Genomic DNA, 20,074 nt, shown 5'->3' on the forward strand with positions numbered 1-20,074 from the left:
GCTGGTTGCCCTTATTCAACACAGAGCAAGAACACTTCCCACTACAGCAAGCCTAGGAGTAGCTGTGATATATTTCTGGCTGCACAGCCTGTCGGTCAGGAAGGTCAGAACAATGATGCACCTATTTTCTGAAGAGTCTGCCAGAAGGTTTCATTAAAACCATATTAGAACATAATTCTGGATGTTCTTTCCTTGTGTTAATAACTAAAACCCCACTGAGGCTCAGCAAGCGAGATGCTTGACAAGCTGCCTGGCACACTGGGCTGGAGGGGCACCTGCATCCCACCACGCAATCACACAGTCCTTTCCAGCTCCTGTGAATAACAGTGAGATGTTAAAAGCTTCTGTATAAAAGAAAATATATACATGTAACAAACGTCTCCAATTATTTACTCACAGAACACAATTGCATGCCATTAATACTCAAAACCACTCAAAGTGAAAACACAGAGAAGAAAAACAATTTTATTTAAGCAAGCATAGCAGTGTTATTTTGTTTCAGTACAGGACAAATCAACTACCAGGAAACAATCTCTCTTTTCACACAAGAATGTGTATTTGTAAATGATGAATTAAATTACTCCTTTTCTATGGCACAGGTATTGAAGTCATTAAGTAATCAATAAGGGAAAGGAGAGGTTGGTTGGTTTTGGTTTTTATAAACACAATACTGATCAGTTTAGGCTCAGACCTAGATATCTTATCTGTACAGCCATTAGTACAGTGGGGACACAAGCAAAAAAAGGCATATTACCAAAATTGAGGTTTGATTTGGGATTTTATTTTAAAGCACGCAAACAATAACTGCTATAATAATGACTAAAACTGTTCCTATGGAACTAAACATCTCCTGCGGTCCAGATCAGTCACAATATCACTACGTACAATTCATATGCTACCTATATATATATACTGAAGCCTAATACATATTGATATCTACTTGTTTAGAAAAAAATGCATGCGAAAAGCCTACCACAATGGAGAAGAGAAAGGGAATGGGGAGGGTGGCAGACGAGAACAGGACACAAAAAAACACCTTTTCCAAAGACTGTTCAAGGCGAAAGGGACATGTCATGTTAAACAGTAGTCAATAGCTGCATACAATCAGTAAACAAATTCAGCTCTATGAAAAAAGAACTACATCACCATTTAGTGGTTGCAATTTAGATTATTCTAGCGTGTAATACTTTAATTGTATAAAACAAAGCTGATGTCACAAACACAAAAGAACTTCTTGCAAAGCAAGCACCACAAGTAATTTCTATGCTGCCACTGATGGCTGACAAGTGATGAGCACTTTGTTCGAATTTATGTACTTATGCATCTAAGGCAACAGGTGGCTTATAAAAAGAAAACAGAGCTCTTTTTAACTCTTCTCTAGCAAAATTTGTATTATACTTTTTATCATAATGACTAAACGTAATCGCTACAAATAAAAGCTCAACGTACTATCTACAAAGATTGATCATGTCTCAGGGAAAATTACTTATTATTTTGATAAAGCCAAAAAGTGAGCTCAGGCTAGATCCCATCACTCGGGCATTCTGCATGTACTCAGAACGTCCTCTAACTGCACAAAGCACTCCGTATTTAAGCACTAGTTTGTTACATATAAATTACATCAATTTAACGTAAGACTACTTTTTTCTTTCTGTCTTTTCTATTCCATCTCAAACAGGAATGGAATATTGCAAAGCAGTTGAAGGAAATTCTTCATTTTCAAGTCTCTAAAACAACTGACAGCCATATGCTTCAGCTCTTCCTTGGTGCAGTTCTGGACCATGAGAAGCACTACAGAAACATGGGTGTGTTTTTTTCCCTTAAACATGGCACAGTCCAATAAAGTTTTATTTTTTTTCCTTTACACAAATTGATATTAAAAAATAATTACAACGTCCACATTGTGTAATGCAGGATAAACTTCTCACTTGAATTTAAGCACAAAAGTATTCCAAGCAAAAAGACACTATAAGCATGCAGTTAATTCAGATTAAAATAGAGGTGGAGTGGTATTGACTGGCTCAGCTATGTTAGAACAACTTGAAAGACAAATTGAGAAGGCAAAAAATGCAATAAGCAGACTGAAACAATCTTTATAGTCTGCCTTGTAATTAAACTGTGAAATAACTGTCTGCTTATCATTAAAACACTTAAGCACTTGCTCTTGTGGACAGATTAAATGCACATACCAAGATATTAGACTTTTCCTCTGCATGGCAATTTTGCCATACCATCCCTACCAATTAAAAAACATGACACATCAATATTTTTTATCTTGCATACAAAATATACACATACACACAATTTCTATGGTGATGCTCACTCCATCTTTCTGTGCTACAATACTTCAGAGCTCACCCTGGAGCCTCAGTGCTGCCTATCTTCCCATATTTCCCCTGAATGCGAGCAACCCCTCCCATGTAGTGCACATTCTTACTATGTGCTTCCTCCCTGTTTGCAGCTCTTTCACACTCATGACTTCTCATTCCTATTGCTATTTAGTTTTTGAACATGAAATTTCACATCGAATTACCAAAGCTTGATGCATAAAAATATTCAGTAAGTCTCAAGTAACTGTTATCTCGTGAACAGCTATCTCAGTAAGTACTGAAATGCAAACCTATGTTCAAACAATTTTTATAACTTTAACTAGAAAACTGGGTTTGAGGCACAGGAGCATATCTGCCATTGTCATTACTGGAAGAAAAACCTGCCTGACAGTACTTTGAGTCCTTTGGGGGAGAAGAGGGGGGTGGGGGGTAAGGGAATAGGAGGAAGAGGGCTGGGAAAAAAGAACAGCGATAGAAGATGGGCAGTGATTGATTTCATCAAGTTTTTTTAAACTACCTTTAGCAGGGATTAAATTAACCACATAATGCTTGAATTCTCAGAACACAGATTCCATATCAAAGAGGTTCTGAAAACCTTGTACTAATACTGAAGCTTCGTTTTAACTGCAAAACCCAAACTAACAACCAAAAGTAGCATTTCTGACGTATTCCACAACAACAGATGGTCACTTGTGGGTTATTATTTTAATGTGTTTGCTAATTGCCTGCAAGCAATGAGACTTCAGGGTGTTATCTGAGGCTAGAGAATCCCCTTGGCATCAATATGAAAACAACAGCTTTCAAAGCTGCTCAAGCAACTGCTGCTAACATCCAACACTTAAATCCAGCCCAATGCTTGTTGTGTTCTTCCACACAGGATTACAGGATAAAAATATATTCTGAAATAAAAGTCTAATCAGAAATACACTAAGAAATAATTTCAGGAAACCTTACACTGCAGGACAGACAACTTCCAAAGCAGGAAGAGAGGGAGTGAAATCAATTCACCAAAATCTCTGCTAATATACCATAGAGAAATGATTAATTAGAAAAAAATCACTTGTAAACCTAAGAAGAAAAGTAAGGCTTGCAGCCCTGAACTTCAGGAGAGACAGTTTTGAACTCTTTAAGGGCCTATTTAGATGTATTCCTGCAGGTTAGAGCACTGGAAGGTAGGAGGCCCAAGAGATTTGGTTGACATTCAAGCACTGCTTTTTCAAGCTCAAGATGGGTGCATTCAGAACAGTGCAAAACCAGACAGGAGACCTGCATGGATGAACAAATAGCTCACAGGTAAGCTCAAATGGAAGAAGAAAGTCTACGGAACGTGGAAAAGGGATTTGGCCTCTTGGGAGGAATATAGGAACGTGCACACAGAGATGCAACCAAGAAGGCTGAAGTCAACTTGGAATTAAATCTGGCAAGGGAGGTCAAGTACAACAGGAAAGAATTATTTTAGTATGTCAACAGCAAAAGGAAGAGTAGGAAAAATGTGGGTCTGCAGCTGAATGATCTGGGTTGCCTGGTAATGGAAGACATTGAGAAAGCAGTTACTGAACAACTCCTTTGCTTCAAGTCTTTACTGCTAGGATTGCCCCTTGGGAATCCCTACCCTGGATGTATGAGAGAGAGCATGGAGAAAGCTTAATGCTTCGGGAAGTTAAAAAAAAAAAACAAACAAAAAAAAAAACAAAAAAAAAAACTAAAGTATGCAATTTGCATCAGGGATTTCCTATAGTTGACTTTTTAGGGGCATTTTTTCAACTCACCAAATGAGCTTAATGCTCCCTCAGCCAGAACAGCGCAACAGTTCACTGAGTTACACTTTAAATCTGATTAGAAAAGTGATCTATGTTTAAAATAACCCACCAGAAAGAATATGGTTATTTTTTAAGACCAAATTGGTTTCCAAAGCCATGTTACTGTGTGGTTCTGCAACCAGTTCCATCAGCACACAAGAAAGTGGCAGCGAACAAATGAGAAAATGTATTTGAATATGGAGCTGTTAACACTACCAAAAGACAGACTTATCAAGTTGTGTAAGTTAGGCACAAAGTAAGGCAAGCACTTGTTTTTCTGGAAGTGGCATTTTGGTCACTGTAGGAATCAGGACTGCTCCAATAAACAGCAATTCTGAAAGAAAACTTAAGCAAAGGTTTTTCTGTCAGCTTATTAAACAGTCTCATACTGGAAAAAAAAAGGCTGCATACAAACTGGATTACCGTGCAGAGATTTTGTTTGGATACACCTCCTAATGCTTTACCTTTGGTAAGGGTAAATATGTAGTTTGGCTTTATAATGTGCAGTAACTGCTGTCAGTGACTTTCAAGCACTCACAGAAACAAAGGCAAAGAAAAAGGAAGCATTAAATTGACATTACACAAAACCTCAGACAGATTTGCCTAACTGTACTTTAATTAAGACTTGCAATTACATATGCCAACTAAGACATTAACCCAATTTTAGTTTGTCTAAGACATGTAACTTCTTGCCAGAACAATAAATACATCCATTTATTTACTGGGCTTCATTTAGAGGATTTTTTTCCCTACCACTCAGTTCAAAGCAGTCTCACTGTTCTATATAAGGGAAATACTGCTTGACTTCACCTGCACAAAGACAATATCAGGAAGAAATTGAGGTGATCAAGTTGGAGAAATCTGAAAACAGTTATGCACACAAGTATAGCTGCAAACAACAGAACATGCATAAGATAGTAGCATTGCAGGTAATATACCATGTATTGGTTGTACCAGCAAGTACAGACAACTCAGAGAACTCATTTTTTGAGGACAAGATGATGTAGCAAAACATTAACTGTACTCATAGCAACTTGTAAGCATAAATCTTATTCAAATGAAAATACAGTGAACCTATGTCCAATGATGTACACATGTGTTTTAAGAATACGAACTGAACACAAGCCCATGACACAGCAAAGTTCTTTTACATAAAATACAATGGTCCAGACCAAAAGAGTGTTCACAGTGCTTACCACAGCCCTTCTTAACAAGTACTTCAAAAAACATTTTCTGTCTTCTTCAGCTACATTACTGCCGTTCCGGTTTTTTTTTCTGACTTAAAAATCTTATACTTTAGTGCTTATTTGAGTAGAGAAAAAGAGGCACCAAGGCACAAAAAAAACCTACACACACTGCTTGTAAACCTAGCAGGAGCTAATACATTAGTTTCCCCCACCTACAGGCCGCTGCTCCCACAGATGCTGCAGTTTGGTCTCTTTCACAATTGCTCCTTGTCCACTTACTGTGAAGACACCTAATTTCACAGCAGCCTCAGCAATAACTAAACCAACTCATTTGATATTGGCACACTCGCAAACTCCCTTGCCATATTGACAAGGTATAGTGATGACCCACGTTTTGCTCTTTTCAGAACAAACACAAACCTATGTCTTCAGATGGGTTAGGAAACACAGCCATCCTTTCCTTCTGGGAAGTCCACAGATGAACTAGGAAACAAGAAGTGCTTCCAAGAATTAAATGAAATGTTCTAATGAAAACTTAACTTGTTAAAAAAGAAACAGCTTCTTGAGAGAAAGCAACTTCTTGGATGTGAAACTATAACGTTCTCAGTCTACCAACTACTCGCCCTCCTAACACAGTTGCTGTACCTAACCAAGTGATGCTTATCAACATCCAGCTAGTTATCTAATCCCAAATTTTTGCAAGGAATTCTTGATTTTATGTTTTCTAATGTGGCATTCCTCCAACCAAAGAAAAACTATTTTTTTACACTTCATAATATAGCAAGAACTTAAATAATAAAATTAAATACTGCAGGACTGCTATTTTCAAGCAAGTCCACAGCAAAGAAATAACTTACAAAATATTAAACCATACATAAGGCCAACCTTACCCCAACAATAACAACATTCAGTTAAGGAGATAAATGTTTGAGTGTGTTTAGGTGACTCTTTTTGGACACACTGTCACATCCTGATAATTTCGTAAAGACACTACAGGGAAAACCATAAGTCGCACCTCTATTGCCTAAATAGCAATTATATACTGCCACACGACACACAGATCTATAACAAAAGTAGTTGTAGGTCAAATAATAGCAATGATTCAGTCAAGATAACCTGCCTGGTCTTTATTCTCAGGGGAGGGAGGGTTTACTGGTCGAGTACTTTATGACTCACAGTGCAGTATATTAGAAATTTTTCTATGTATTCTTTAGAATTGAGAGATTGCCCTTGTAGCTCAGTAGGTAGCTCTCCTGCTTCTGGCCTATAAGGTCATAACTTTAAGTCCCTGCTGAGGAAATGTAACAAGTTCCATCTATAGATAGAACAGCATTAGATGCTACTACTCCAACAAGGGTGGTGCCTTTAGATAAGAAATTTTTATGTTTTCATCTCTTCTGATGAGAAAAAGACATTGGATGCAGAGAGACACAATGTATTAGGCTAAAGATGAATGGCAAAACAGGATCCAAAATCCTTTGTAACTTCAAGTACCATCAGACTTTGAATTCTAGCATTATCAAACTGTAATAAAGGCTAGAAAAGAACTTAAGCACAATACATTTCCTTCTCAATGAGCATATGTAATTAACTAAATCTGCAGAATTTACCATACCTGAGATTGAAAAGTACTCCTCCCTAGGTACATTACAATCAAAACTTAACCTGGGACAGCAAGAGGCAACCTCAGTGCAAAAGAAACTGGAGTTTTTGAAAAGTAATAAAAACATGTGAATGGTCACAGCTCCCATTCTATGTCTGAAGAAAGAAAATTTCTCTGAGGGACATTTATTTAATCATCACGGAGTAAAAGAACACTGCTCAGCAATGCAAAACTTTTGCTTCCTAACCCAGGCTCATCCAGCTCTCAAAGAACAACTACTTGTGCCAAAATTTAAGAATAAAGACCTTACTTGAGTTTGTTTCTGTTTTAAACCATAGTTACCTGGGCTTAGAGCTTACAGCTCAGGTGTCACTTTCTCTCTGCCTGGTGACACATTATTCACCAAAGACCAAGAATAAGTCATTATCGCACTGACAAATTTCCAGCACCTTTTCCACAGCCCTCACCCATGTGCCCAGAAAAGGAGGCTCATTTTTCTGTGGAAGACAAAGCAGAAGAGCATACAGCAAACAGTTCTAAGGCACAAATGTGAATTTTACACATATTTGTTCACCAAAATGAAAGAAAGATAAGTCATAACACTGGAGATGAGGGTGATTTCCTTGACCTGTGAGACTAGTACTGTTCTTACTTAAAGTTAATGGTAGAGAGGTCTTGCAAAATTCTTCTGCAATGGCTTAAGACATTTTACTCCTCTGCTGTCCATCTTTAACTTAAGAGGTTGCTGACCTTCCAGTATTAATTTTATTCATCTAAGTGAAAAGTTTGGGAAGTTTAAGCAGTTTTCCACAGCTGGCCAAATTGCAGGATCAACAATGTTACACAGGCCAGATGTGGTTGTTACCCATGTGCTCAAGTTCTGCTTGCAGATACAGAACCACAGTAAGGTAGAAAGAAGAAATCTAGCACCCCTGCTCATATCATCCATACAAAAAGAGTCTGGAATAAAATAAAAATAATAATACTCTGGAAAAAATATCCTCCTCTCCCACATCACAGTTTATTTTTATATGAGAAAGAACTAATGATAAGCAAGCTTGTTCATAAGGAAAGGAACCCTGAAAACATCAAGAGCTGTACAGGGCTGTGTAACATCCAGAATACTCAATAACTGACTGAGAGTGGTGTAGCACAGACATAACTGGCACCTACTATTTCCTCAATGAAGTATTTGTTAAGGACAATTCTTAAATTTGCACTTCTAGTACGGTTGCCATTTTTAATCCACCATTCAAAGGAAGTCATTTTCTTTTCTACAAGTACCCATGACAGATCCGCCATAAAAGTTTAAAGCAATTAAGGCCGTATAACTGGGAAGAAACACCACAACAGCCCACCCCAGCCTGCCTCATGCCACCATGAAAACATTCCCACCACAGTTAAAACTATAAATCCACCTGAAACCTAGACAACAGAACCAACAGAGCCACTTCAAACCAAGCAATGAAATTCAACAAACGGAACAGGCCTTAACCAGTCCAGGGCACACACCAGGTTATTTTGGTAATAATGTTGTATGTACTATTAACCAGGACAGGAAAAAGAGAAATTAAATTCCCCATTCATTCAGCCAACAATAAGCAAGTAAAGCAAGTATAACTGTTTGGACCAATGTTATCACACTTGGATTTGGCCAGAAATAAAAAAAAAAATATATTCCTTTTCCTCCAGAGATAATCTCTGAAATCACAATAAAGGTATTGAAATCAACTCATTTACCTCAATGTAATTCAATTTCAGTTTGTGCTCTTAAATAGGGGGGAAAAAAAACTATAAGAAATATTAAACAAGAAATATATACAGCTCTCCTCTTGATGCCTCATTTGCTGAACTAAGAGAAACCCCTTCATGCAGAATCACACAGAAATACAGCCACGCTCTAACAGATGGGCTTCTACTTATCCAATTACTCTACCTCCCATTTGTTGCTGCTTCATTGTAGATAAAGTGTAGCTAAAACATGAAAACATTGTATTCGTTGATTTAAACAAATACCATGTTTCAGTGAAAGGTAACAGTGTACCTACGATATGGACATATGAAGACTGAAAACCCAGGGCCATTTCAAGGCCCACAGCGTACTTGCCTGTATTGAAATGAAGTAAGGAAACTTAAGAATTAGAGAAATCTCTTTTCATCCCAGCTTAACACTATGCAAGAAACAACACAGGTGAACATCATGCACAACTTCCAGTTTCAAGAGAAAGGTAACTGTAATTACTGACGCGGGTATCACAGCTGCAGCTGTCAAGCCTAAATGCCTGGTGGTAGGCAAACTGATACCCAACAACTTTCTTTGGAAACCTCAGGGGAAGCACCAGGGAATGCTGTTATGGGAGCTAACAGCTACAGACAAAACTCCTGTCTTAATGTAAAAACAAATATAGATTTTCAATATATTCCCAGTGAATAAAGAAAAACAGGACCCAAACCATTACGCTAGGACTTTAGTGAGTTGCCTGAAGTTTGTCTCGTTGCATTACCTATTATGCAAGTCAATTAAAAGGAACAGAAATTCAGTGCAAAGGACAATCCTCCTGAATGGGGTTCATCAATACAAAGATAAAATGAGCCTGGCAAGATCTGCATAAAAAGCTATTTATAAACATGGGATATCTGGTTTTTCTTTCCAGGATTAACACATTTTTCCAAGTAAAGAAAGCTACATTTGCTACAAATTCAAGCACACACATAAAGTCATATCTCAAAATACCTGTGATGCTTAATCAAAGAAATATGGCAATCATACAGGAACTTCAGCAATATGACTCTTAACATCTTTCTAAGTTTATTTGTCTAGAGTAAACCTACGCTACCCGGGAAATGCAAAACACTACCTAAAGAAAACAATTTTTCCACCAATCCTGTTCCTATGGTGTCTGGTAATATAAATCCCATCTTTAGAGAAGCTGATAAGCCTTTTTGTTCCCATAAGTTTTTTTCTGCTTCTCCTCTCATTGTTCTCCACAACTGCATGGCTGGGTAAGGATATATTTCTGCAGTGAAGTCACACCTATCTACTTACTCTTGGAGAAATTAGATGATTACGCTGATAATGGCCAGTAAGTTTCCTAAAACCCAAACCCATCTGGGCCACCACGTTTTCAGTTTCAGGATGATGCACCCATCAGTTTGCCCAACAAGCCTTTCTTCAAGATCTGCATACCTGAATATACTGAAGACCCCACAGTGACCCACTTTTGACCTTCTGCCTGCCATGCAAAGAGAAGAAAAGGCCAATTCTCTGAGAGGCTCTGCTGCACATGCTAGCCATTAACACATGCAGCAGTGATGCATGACAAAACAGGCTAAAGATTGTGAGCAATGGTTTCAGTGCTCTGAGGTGAAAATTTGTTCCAGATAACTCAGAGCAAAAGTGAAGGCAAACACTAAATTTTTGACGCTTTGAAAAGTGATGACCTAAAAATCTCTTTCCATTTTGAAGTCATCTCCCTGTTGCTGACTGGTTTGTTCTCATTTTTACCTGACAATGCCATGCAATAGCCCAGCAGCTTCTTAGTACTTCCTGCTTATTTCCCCAGATCACTTTTTAGTGCATCTCTCCCCAAGAGCATTTCTGTCACCTGCATTTCTCAACCTTCAGTAACACCTACATCCCTTCTTGCTGGCACACAAAGGCCCACTGACCAGTCCACAGCCTTCTCCCTATAACAGAAGCAATCTGTTTGGATTGCTGTCAAGACACCTTCTGCACTGTTACAGAAACCCAGTGCCTACGAGCTGGGCTCAGAACTGATGGCCACTCCCAGGACACTGGCTCCTTACAGCAGATAGCCCATTAAGAATGTGGACTGAGCTCCAATAAAAGGCAACAAAGAAGCTTCATTCTCTCAGGACCTGTAAAGTTTAAGGATTCACACAAAGTTTGTGTGGTTTGTAAACTTTGACAAATAGTGCATGTACCAGACATGCCACAGACTCATAAGAAAGAATTTTTAAAGTGGAAATAATTTTGAAAGCTGGGAGAGAATAAAAAACATTTCGACATATAGAAAAGGTTTATACATTTTTATGCTCTGGCATGACATATAAAACAATTTGACTGAGTTATCAATTCTAACGTGAGTTTGTGTTGTGTAAATTGTAGATAATTGTTCTGTCTAGAAACAGTCTTGTTGCTTTTTCAAATCCCAAAAATGATGACAAATAACATTAACCTTTTTAATAGCTGCCTGAAACAGACACATAGGATTACACTATATATATAAATATATATAAAAGCATTTTCTGTACTGGATAATATATCAACTTGTTCCTTTGCAAGCACCAAATATGACAAATATGAAAGAGAGCAAGTCTAAACAGTTCATCACTTGGTCTCAACTTACATACATCAGACAAAACAGTAATTAAAAACCCAGCAAGACACTAGAGAGCCCTATTTCACCTTTATCCTAATGATACTGTAGTAACAGTTCTCAGATATCAGAACATGAACATTCAGAATACACGAATATATTGGTACAGCCTTCACATGTGGAACTACTTCCTAATGCAATACAGAAGATCAAAGTACTTACTTCACTCTATCCAACTGAAGAACTGTCCTCACTTTCTCACAATATTTTAAATAACGTTAAGTGCTTGGCTGCAATCAGTGTGCCATGATTTTCTATTCTATTCAAAGTATATGTTTGCATTCAAGGGAGCAACGGTTCTAGCCATCTAAATCACTACCGTAATATTCCACGCCTTTAGGTTTTGTGTTGGTCTAAATGAAAAGTACTCAGAAGTCACAGGGATTCGGGAAAAGTCACAGAAAAATCAGCACAAGGACAGACGCGAGGCTTGACCTTAAGAACAAAGCTCTAGAATTTGCTACTAACTCAGCATTTTCTTTTTCTACCAACCATTTCTATGTACATTGCTCCAAAAGTAATGCCTCCTATTTACTTCCACAGAAATTATCACACATACAAAAAGCACCTCAGCTACAAAACCCTGTTTTTAAATATAGTCACCATCATCAGTTACACTTTTTTGCCAGTGATGAACAGGTGAACACTGCATTCCTAAAAATCTGCAGCAGTGGAGGTGATCACTGTCCAACAGGTGCTATGGCACAGCATCATTGCCAAAACACCATCCACCACCTCATGTACTACATCCACTGTCTGGTCTCCTTACACACTAAACAAGAATCGATAAACATCAACTGGTGTCAATTATTCCACATGGAGAAGTTCAAGGGCACACCCACTCTTCACCCACATTTCGATGTCAGAGGCCACTCTGTCACACCACCACTCTGCTGCCAGCTGTCACACAGCATGTATTGGAATACTGATGGGAAGGTTCAAACTCTGCTGTCACACTGCCCATGTCTGCTTCTGATGTCATGGGCCAATATAATAAAATTGGAGGCATTACTTTCAGAATAGCCTTAATTTTTCCAAAAATTCAGTTCACTTTTAAGTCTTCAGCACAATGACCATAAACAAAGATATACTCACTATTTAGCAGAAGATGAGGTTCTTTAGTTATTTTCAAGTTCGTTGTAGTGTTTTTGGGCTTTTTGGGGGAGAGACTGAATAGGGAGAACCCTGAACTTGATGACTTTGGGTTGACAAGTAAAAACAGTTATAATTTATTGGCTAACTGTTCAACAGTTGTTAAAGTACAGCAATACTATCCTTAAGCTATAGAGTCAACTTAAAAAATGGAGTTTACGTACGCATCAGATGAAAGATCCCATCACAGGCGTTAATATGAGACAAAAAGGAATTTCCTAAGCCTTGGCCGGTATGGGCTCCTTTCACAAGGCCAGCAATATCCACTACGTTCAGAAAGGCTGGAATTTTGCTGGAAGATAAAAGTTGAAAGTCTCTTTATTGAAGCACATTGGTCAAAATGTTCAACACAAATCCAGAATATGAAAATAAGCTTTTTTCCCTATGACAAGTTGAACATAACAATATCTTTATAACTCTATACCCATGTTACAAAGCACCAAGATTTCCCACCCCTCCTTCAAGTAAAGCTGGTTCTTTCAAACAATCTCAAAATCCATCTGAGGAAAAGCGTCCACCAAAACTGCGATAAAACAGACTGAGAGCACCTTCATGTAACCTGCGCAGATGGCCATACAACCCTTAACAGTGGCAGAGAGAATCCTGCTGAAATGCTGCCAATTCCTCATTGGAAAAGCTACAAAAATCAAGCCTTAGGCATCAGGACCTCCAACCCAGTGGCTTCAAAACACATGTCAACAAAAGGTACAGTACTTAATTTCCATCTAATGACTTAAATTGTCACCCTTATATTTCATAAGTACCATGCTAAGATAAATACAATAGTTAACCATCTTATCAACCACAGATGAAACAGAAGGTGTCCAAATCCACAGTCTTCATAATGCTGATGAAAAGGTGTGACTAAAGCTATGAAGCCTCTCATTTTTGTCTTCAACATTCCTCTAACACTCCACAAGAAAAATGATTTCTTCAGTAATAAACTGACCTCATAGTACAGGATCTGGATAAAATCATCATCTTCACTAAGGTGAAGTTCAAAGCATCACTAAACCTGCCGGGTTAGGCAGGAACTTAATGATATGTTTTACACCATTTGTAACTTCGTGATGTGATTAGAAACCAGCACAACACAGCACAATACTCAAAATGGTGAGGTTAGAAAATACGGAAGAAAATATTACAACATAGCTTGAGAAAGAAATTAAATACCTTTTGAAGTAAATAAACTTTGAAAGCCTCACACTTTTGTCCCACAATGGTTTTCTTAGCAAATTCCATCTTTTTTTTTTTTTAAATAAATAACCAGTACATAAGCTCAGATGGAAACAGCAATCAGTGACCATTAAGGTGCTACCGAAGGTAACACACGTTCTGAAGGCAGAAACCAATAATCCCATAAATGCATTAACACAGTAATTAATTCCTTTCACCTGATAGAAATACAGAGCTAATAAAACCCTCACTACAAATAGCAGCAACTTATCCATCAGAATTATCAGAATTCCTTGCTTTCTGGTAACTAACTTAACAGCAAGGTACAGAAACACCACTCTGTAAAGCACTTCCCCATTGCGATTTTAAACTATTTTAAGAAAAACAAAGGTTGTGTTAGGAATGTTTTCTTTCCTCTACCAATTCTGTACAATTAGCTTCCTGGCCAAACATGAGAAGAACTCTTCACTACAGCGATGGCACACGAGAGCAAAACAGCCTTCTTCATATGCAGATAGACCACTATCGCCTGAATCAACTGCACTTGTCAGACAGTGGAAGCCAAACACCAGCATATTTATTTCACAACTGACTAATAGAAAAGAGACTTTCAAAGGTCTTCAAAGAATATCCAGGTTCCCAGGATGGTTTCTCCATCTCAAAACTAACACCCTAAGCAAAGCAAAACATCACTGCTCCCAGTAGCCCACTACCTAAACCTGAAGCTCTATTTCATCACAGATAAACACAAGAGAAAAATGCAAGAACTATTCACACTTGCCTATGCTCTGAAAGACAGCAAACATCATGAAATTAAGCAAACAAATGCTACAAAAACAGGGGAGAAAGTGCCACACGTATCAAGTGCTTCAATACTTTCAAAGAAGAAAAACTCCTGGATTTTTTTCCACCCTTCCCTAAACAGATTAATTTCCATTTCTTAAGATTTGTTAGCCAGCATTAGATGAATGTCACTGAGCTTCACATGATCACCAGGAACAGGTGGCACCAACAGATCATTTGCACACATCAGTGCAACACTGATCTACCACGAAGCATGTCACAGTGATTTGTAACACGAAACACCGCAGCATCCAGAAGTGCCTCTATATTTTAAGCACACACAATCTTGGAGCAAGGATTTCTATTTATTTATTAACCTCGCTGAGAAATCCAGCAACAGTGCCAGCACACTGTCCTCACTGTACAACATACACTATAGCAAAGATCACAACAATCGCTGGGGCAAAGGAGGAGCAGCTTTGTAATTTGATGGTCAGTGTATTACATCAAGAACAGAGTGATGCATCCAAAGGCTTATTCATTTAAAATAGGCATCTTTCCTACCAATTTGTTTCAAGTTCCTATTAAAAACTGAGTTTTTTAAAAGGCAATGTCTATTTCTCAAGCAGTGGTGGTTTAAGAGTTTCTTGGATCTTAAGCGCGCTTTATTTTCCAGCCCAAGGTATAAGAAGATCCCAGGTAACAAACACCACTTTCTTCTCTTGCTTTTTTAGACAAACACATGCACACAGCCTGCAATGTTGTATAAATGTATTTATGCAAAAATTTGAGAGGAAGGAAGGCATACGTTTATTTCCTAAGCTTCCATGAGCAACCATTCAGTACAACTAGTCATGCAGTTGTGAGACTTTGCAGGCATCATGCACCTAAGGCTTTGACTTCACATTGAAGCATCACAGCCAGAAAGCTCTACTTTCATTTCTATTCTGTATTTCCAAACTTTCTTCTCCAACACCACCCCAACAATTTCCCTGTATTAAGTACAGTGTAACAAAACCTCACACGCACCAGAAGACCCCAAAAAGACACGTGAAAGGTCCAACTAAGCTCATAATGCAGATCTTCTCCAACACACCTGCTTGAAAATTCTCTCAGCTCTTGCTTTGTGCTCATTTCCCAAACAGCTCAATAAATTTATCTACCATTTCAAGTTCTGCCTGTTCCACAGTCTGACACAGCAACAGAACAGATTAATCAGCATCAGGGTAAAATGCCCATCTCTTTTCTCTTTGTTAAAAACAGATGTTACTCATCTCCAGGTTCCAGTACAGCCTCTTCTGCCTTTAAAAACTTTACATCAGATCTGTTTGAGAAAGAGCAACTTCCCAAGCATTTGTATGCTTTAAGCAGGAGTCACCCTCTCAGGACTTGACAAGTCAGAAATATAAAAGTAGCAACACAAAATACCTACAACATGACAACTTCTTAGAAAGCCAATTCTGGCTTGTTTCCTGACAGAGCAAAGCAGCACAACATCTCTCCTGGCTACTGGAGGCTGTACTCACCATTACTGCTTCTGTAAGTAACTAAACCCAGAGGAGCTACCCACTAACCCCCACACTCATTCATTTTAAGTAACAAACACTCTATTTTTAAAATAAAAGCCTAAATACCATTCAAGTGAAAGTAGATTTACTTCTTGTACCCAACTTACTATCCAATGACAATATTCAATAATACTTAAGGGTGTTTTGTGCTGCTGATGTGTTTATTTTCTTTTTCCCCCAGAGAGGGAGGCCATGAATTCCTTTAGGATGGCAACAGGAGGTGAGCAGGAAGAAATACTTATCTCTTGGTCACTTCACTGATTTATAAGTAGCTGATGACAGCTAAACAAGAAGAGTGTTCATGTAGCCAAGCAGTAATAATACCATAATTTATAACTTGGTCTTAAAAAAAAAATAACTTGATAAACCACATCATTATTTCTTCACAACCAACAGCCCGAAAGCTTTGTCTCATTTTTAACCTGTATATTAGCAAACAAGCTTAATACTCACTTGGGACTGAAAAGTAAGTTACAATAACTCGCTTAAGTAATCAGCTCCGTGTCAGTGTATTTTTTCAATCAATAAAAAAGTACACAGGAACTATAGATGGAAGCAAGCTAACAAACGTACTCCTGATCAATGATGGATCTGATAGCACCTTACACTTTCATTTCCAAACAAGAATCCAGTTTCCACACATATTAAAGGAGACACCAGTAAAAACAAAAGTGTTGTATATACAGTAAACATCTGTGAAAAGTTTGTTTTCAGTAACGCTACTTCAAGCACTTAAGCAAGAAAGAACAAACTTAGAACTCAAGTTACCTTGGAGGCTTGTGGTACTGACACAGGAAGTCAAACCTGTCATCAGGCACAGGAACTCGACTCTCATTTGGGTCAATAGTACAGAAAGGAAAATTCTCTGCTGCCGCTTGGCTCTTTGTTAACACATTGAAAAACGTGGATTTCCTGTAAGAAATGTTGTTCAACAATTCCGAATTAGCAGAATTTACAAGGTAGAAACACATCTTTCCTCAAACCACACTCAGTACTGAGCTATAATTGTAGCTCCTCTACTTCAGCAGCAGGGCCCATTGCACCGCCCCTAGTAAAATACACACGCTTACAACTCCCTGCACACACCGGAGCCACCTTCCACCACCTCTCCCCCACACACCCCCGCTTCAAACGCGAGCTCTGTCCTCACCATCCCTCCACAAGTTCCAAGAGGGGCAGCCCTCTTCGCTGCTGCTACCAGTGCCACTCACCCCTCCTCCCCATAAGCAAACAACCCGGCGGGCAGGAAGCGGCAGGCGGGCACCTACCCAACGTTGGGCAGCCCGACGATCCCGATCTTCAGGGACGTCCCGAACCTGCCGATAATCGGATGAGCCTTCACCCCATCGCCTGCCTTCTTCGGGGCCATCTGAGGACGCAGAGCAGCGCTCGGTGAGGGACTCGCACCTCCCCTGCCGACACCCCCAGGAGGTGCCCGGCAGCCCCCGGCTGTGCGGGGCGCAGTGCGGCCTGCTGCCTCCTGCTGCTGCCGGGCCTGCCGCGCCGCCACGGGAGGGGAAGGGAAGGGAGGGGAAAGGGAGGAGGGGGACAGAGAGGCAGGGTCTGAGAGACAGGAGGACGGGTGGGCGGACTCACCTCGCGGGACGGGACGAAGCGGCGGCCGGGGCCCAGCGGAGCGGAACGGCAGCACTGACACGCGGAGGCGGACACGCCGGCCCTGAAGCTGCCGGCGGCGGAACAGGCGGGGCCGCTTCGCCCATTGGCCGGGCACACGAGAGGGGAAAGGTCGGCGGAGGGAGGAGGGCGGAGCGGGGCGGCTTCCTAGTGCTGACAGGCAGCAGCTTGCTGAGCTCGCATAGCCACCAACCAGTACGGGTTATCCTCCTGACAGGATGAAACAGGCATCCTCCTCCCAGAGAACTCAGCAAAGAGTCAAAGAAATGGGCTGGTTAACAAATAAAAACAAAAGACGACCTTGGTTTCACGTATCAGGCAGCCCAAGCCTGAGGAGTCAGAGGCTCAGCAGGAGGTGGGAGAAGAGCCTGCAGGCCCCAGCCCTACCTTCCTGCAATGGAGCATTGAGCACTGAGTGGTTTGTGCAGCACGGCCTGCCAAAATGGGCTGGGCAAGGCAGAAAGAAGCAAAAGGGATGTGCAAGATGTTACGGTTGTGCTAGAAAAATTACCTCCACGCAGGGGTCCCATTTAACCTGTAAACAGGAGTTTAGTCTATAATGAGTGATCATTAGTATAATAATCCACGTCTTCGCTGCTTCAGCAATGACTCTACAGAATCAGCTCCACTGTTCCTATGAAGGAGAATGCAGGAATACAGAGACCCTTCAACCTCCAGATGCAGGACTGGATGTGACCCTCTGCTCAGTTCTGGGAAGAAGAGGATGACTTTCAAAGTCAGTATTTCTACAGGGCATAAGGCAACACAGCCTGGATACTTCATTCTTATAACTACCAGAGTAGCTCCAAAGAATTTTTCAATTTTCTCTTTCAAAGAAACAAATATATAATTTTAATCTGAGAATGCACTGAAGGTGGTTAACTACCTACAAGAGACATCAAGACCACTAATTCCCCAATCAAATTACTTTGATTGCATCATTTTCTGAGCATAAAAAAAGGAAGATTTGAAAATGATTCCATAATAATTAGACTCAGGCTGCATTATATGCCCAGATCATTATTTTCTTGGGTCATACATCTTTGTTCGTGTTGTCTTCAGACACTTAGAGGAATGCAAATATTTACCTTAGCTGCACGTGTAGTTTTAGTGGGTTTTTAAAACTATTTTAACCAAAGAACAATTCATTTTTCACAGAATCACAGAATGACCCGGGTTGGAAGGGACCTCAAGGATAATGTAGTTCCAACCCCCCTGCCTGGCAGGGCCACCAAACATACACCTTTACTAGATCAGGTTGCCCAGGGCCCCGTCCAACCTGGCCTTGAACACCTCCAAGGACGGGGCATCCACAACCTCCCTGGGCAGCCTGTTCCAGGGCCTAACCACTCTCTTAATGAAGAACTTCCCCCTAACATCCAACCTAAATCTTCCCTCTTTTAACTTAAAACCATTTCCCCTAGTCCTGCTATTGTCAGCCCTTTCGAAGCGTTTACTCCCCTCCTGGGATTTTTCATCTAACTTCATCTAATTTCTGTTAAAACAGCATGCCAAAAATAAATAAATCAGCAAGAAAACAACAGTTCTCTCAGCCTAAATTGGATCTGTCAAAAGATGTCATGCCGTTATCTAGGATGTCCTCCCATAGAGGCTTCTTTGTCAAATGTGATCTCCAAAAGCTTTCTGGGGTGATTTCTGCTTGTAAGTGAATGGTGAGCAAGACCCTTCTGGAAATAATGTGAGTGAAAGGTAAACATTGAGGTGCAAAGAGAAATCCTGTTCATTGCAAGTAGAGGTGGGGGTTCACTTTTCCTGGTTGCCTTCTTCCTGACCCAACAATCCTGCACTGGAGAAGGCAATGGTAAGGTAGAACACCCAGCATCCATGGATATGCAGCGCACATCAACATCCCTTTTGGATGGAAGGAGCACTGAGAAACAGGCATACTGATACAATCTTGTTTGTGCTTATTTACATTAATAAAGGTGGCAAATGCTCAAGAGGAGCCCAACAAGAATGCATGAGGATTTATTTACAACTATTCATATGGTAACTTAATAAATAACAAGGTAACCCTCTTCAGAGTACCCATCTGGAAACACAGCAGAGAATTCAAGGGGAAGAAAAAAAAAAAGAGGGTGCATTTAGAAACCATTAATAAATAAATAAATAAATTGTGGAAAGTCACAGAATTCAGACCAAGGCTTTTAATTTAAAGACATTTTCTCCAACTCAGGCTCTCTGTTCCTCTGAACCATTACAGACAGAGACCATCAAGTGTTTGCCTGCTAAGAAAATTGAAGGAGAGAAGACTGTAAAAACTGTTCTTACGACACGTCCTATTTTAAGTCCGCAAGATTAAATTCTCAGAACTTGAAAAACACCAGAGTGAAGGAGTCAAGGTGAGAGTATCATCAGATTATATATCATCTAGGTCACAATAAGAGGAATATAATCTTGAACATGAGAAAAAAGAATGT

The 20,074-nt window shown here is 39.7% G+C and overlaps 1 protein-coding gene across 3 annotated transcripts in view; it reads right to left on the reverse strand.

Annotated features, from left to right (window-relative positions):
• OLA1 (Obg like ATPase 1) overlaps positions 1-17,693 on the reverse strand; it is an 82,171-nt gene extending 64,478 nt beyond the window's left edge. For 2 of the 3 annotated variants that reach the window (XM_085552557.1, XM_015868445.2), the window contains exons 1-4: positions 17,595-17,693; positions 17,267-17,367; positions 16,767-16,910; positions 12,636-12,763 (exon numbers count right to left, since the gene is read on the reverse strand). Coding sequence is in view for 2 of the 3 variants with exons in the window: in XM_015868445.2 (XP_015723931.1) it covers positions 12,636-12,763; positions 16,767-16,910; positions 17,267-17,367 (373 nt within the window). In the remaining variant the exon portion in view is untranslated. The remainder of the gene's footprint in view (positions 1-12,635; positions 12,764-16,766; positions 16,911-17,266; positions 17,368-17,594) is intronic. The other variant, XM_085552556.1, reaches the window with a different exon arrangement.
• Between the last annotated feature and the right edge of the window lie 2,381 nt (positions 17,694-20,074).

The sequence above is a fragment of the Coturnix japonica genome, chromosome 7 (assembly GCF_054131305.1).
Source record: "Coturnix japonica strain WE chromosome 7, WE-NBRP24, whole genome shotgun sequence".
Classification (NCBI taxonomy): Eukaryota; Metazoa; Chordata; class Aves; order Galliformes; family Phasianidae; genus Coturnix; species Coturnix japonica.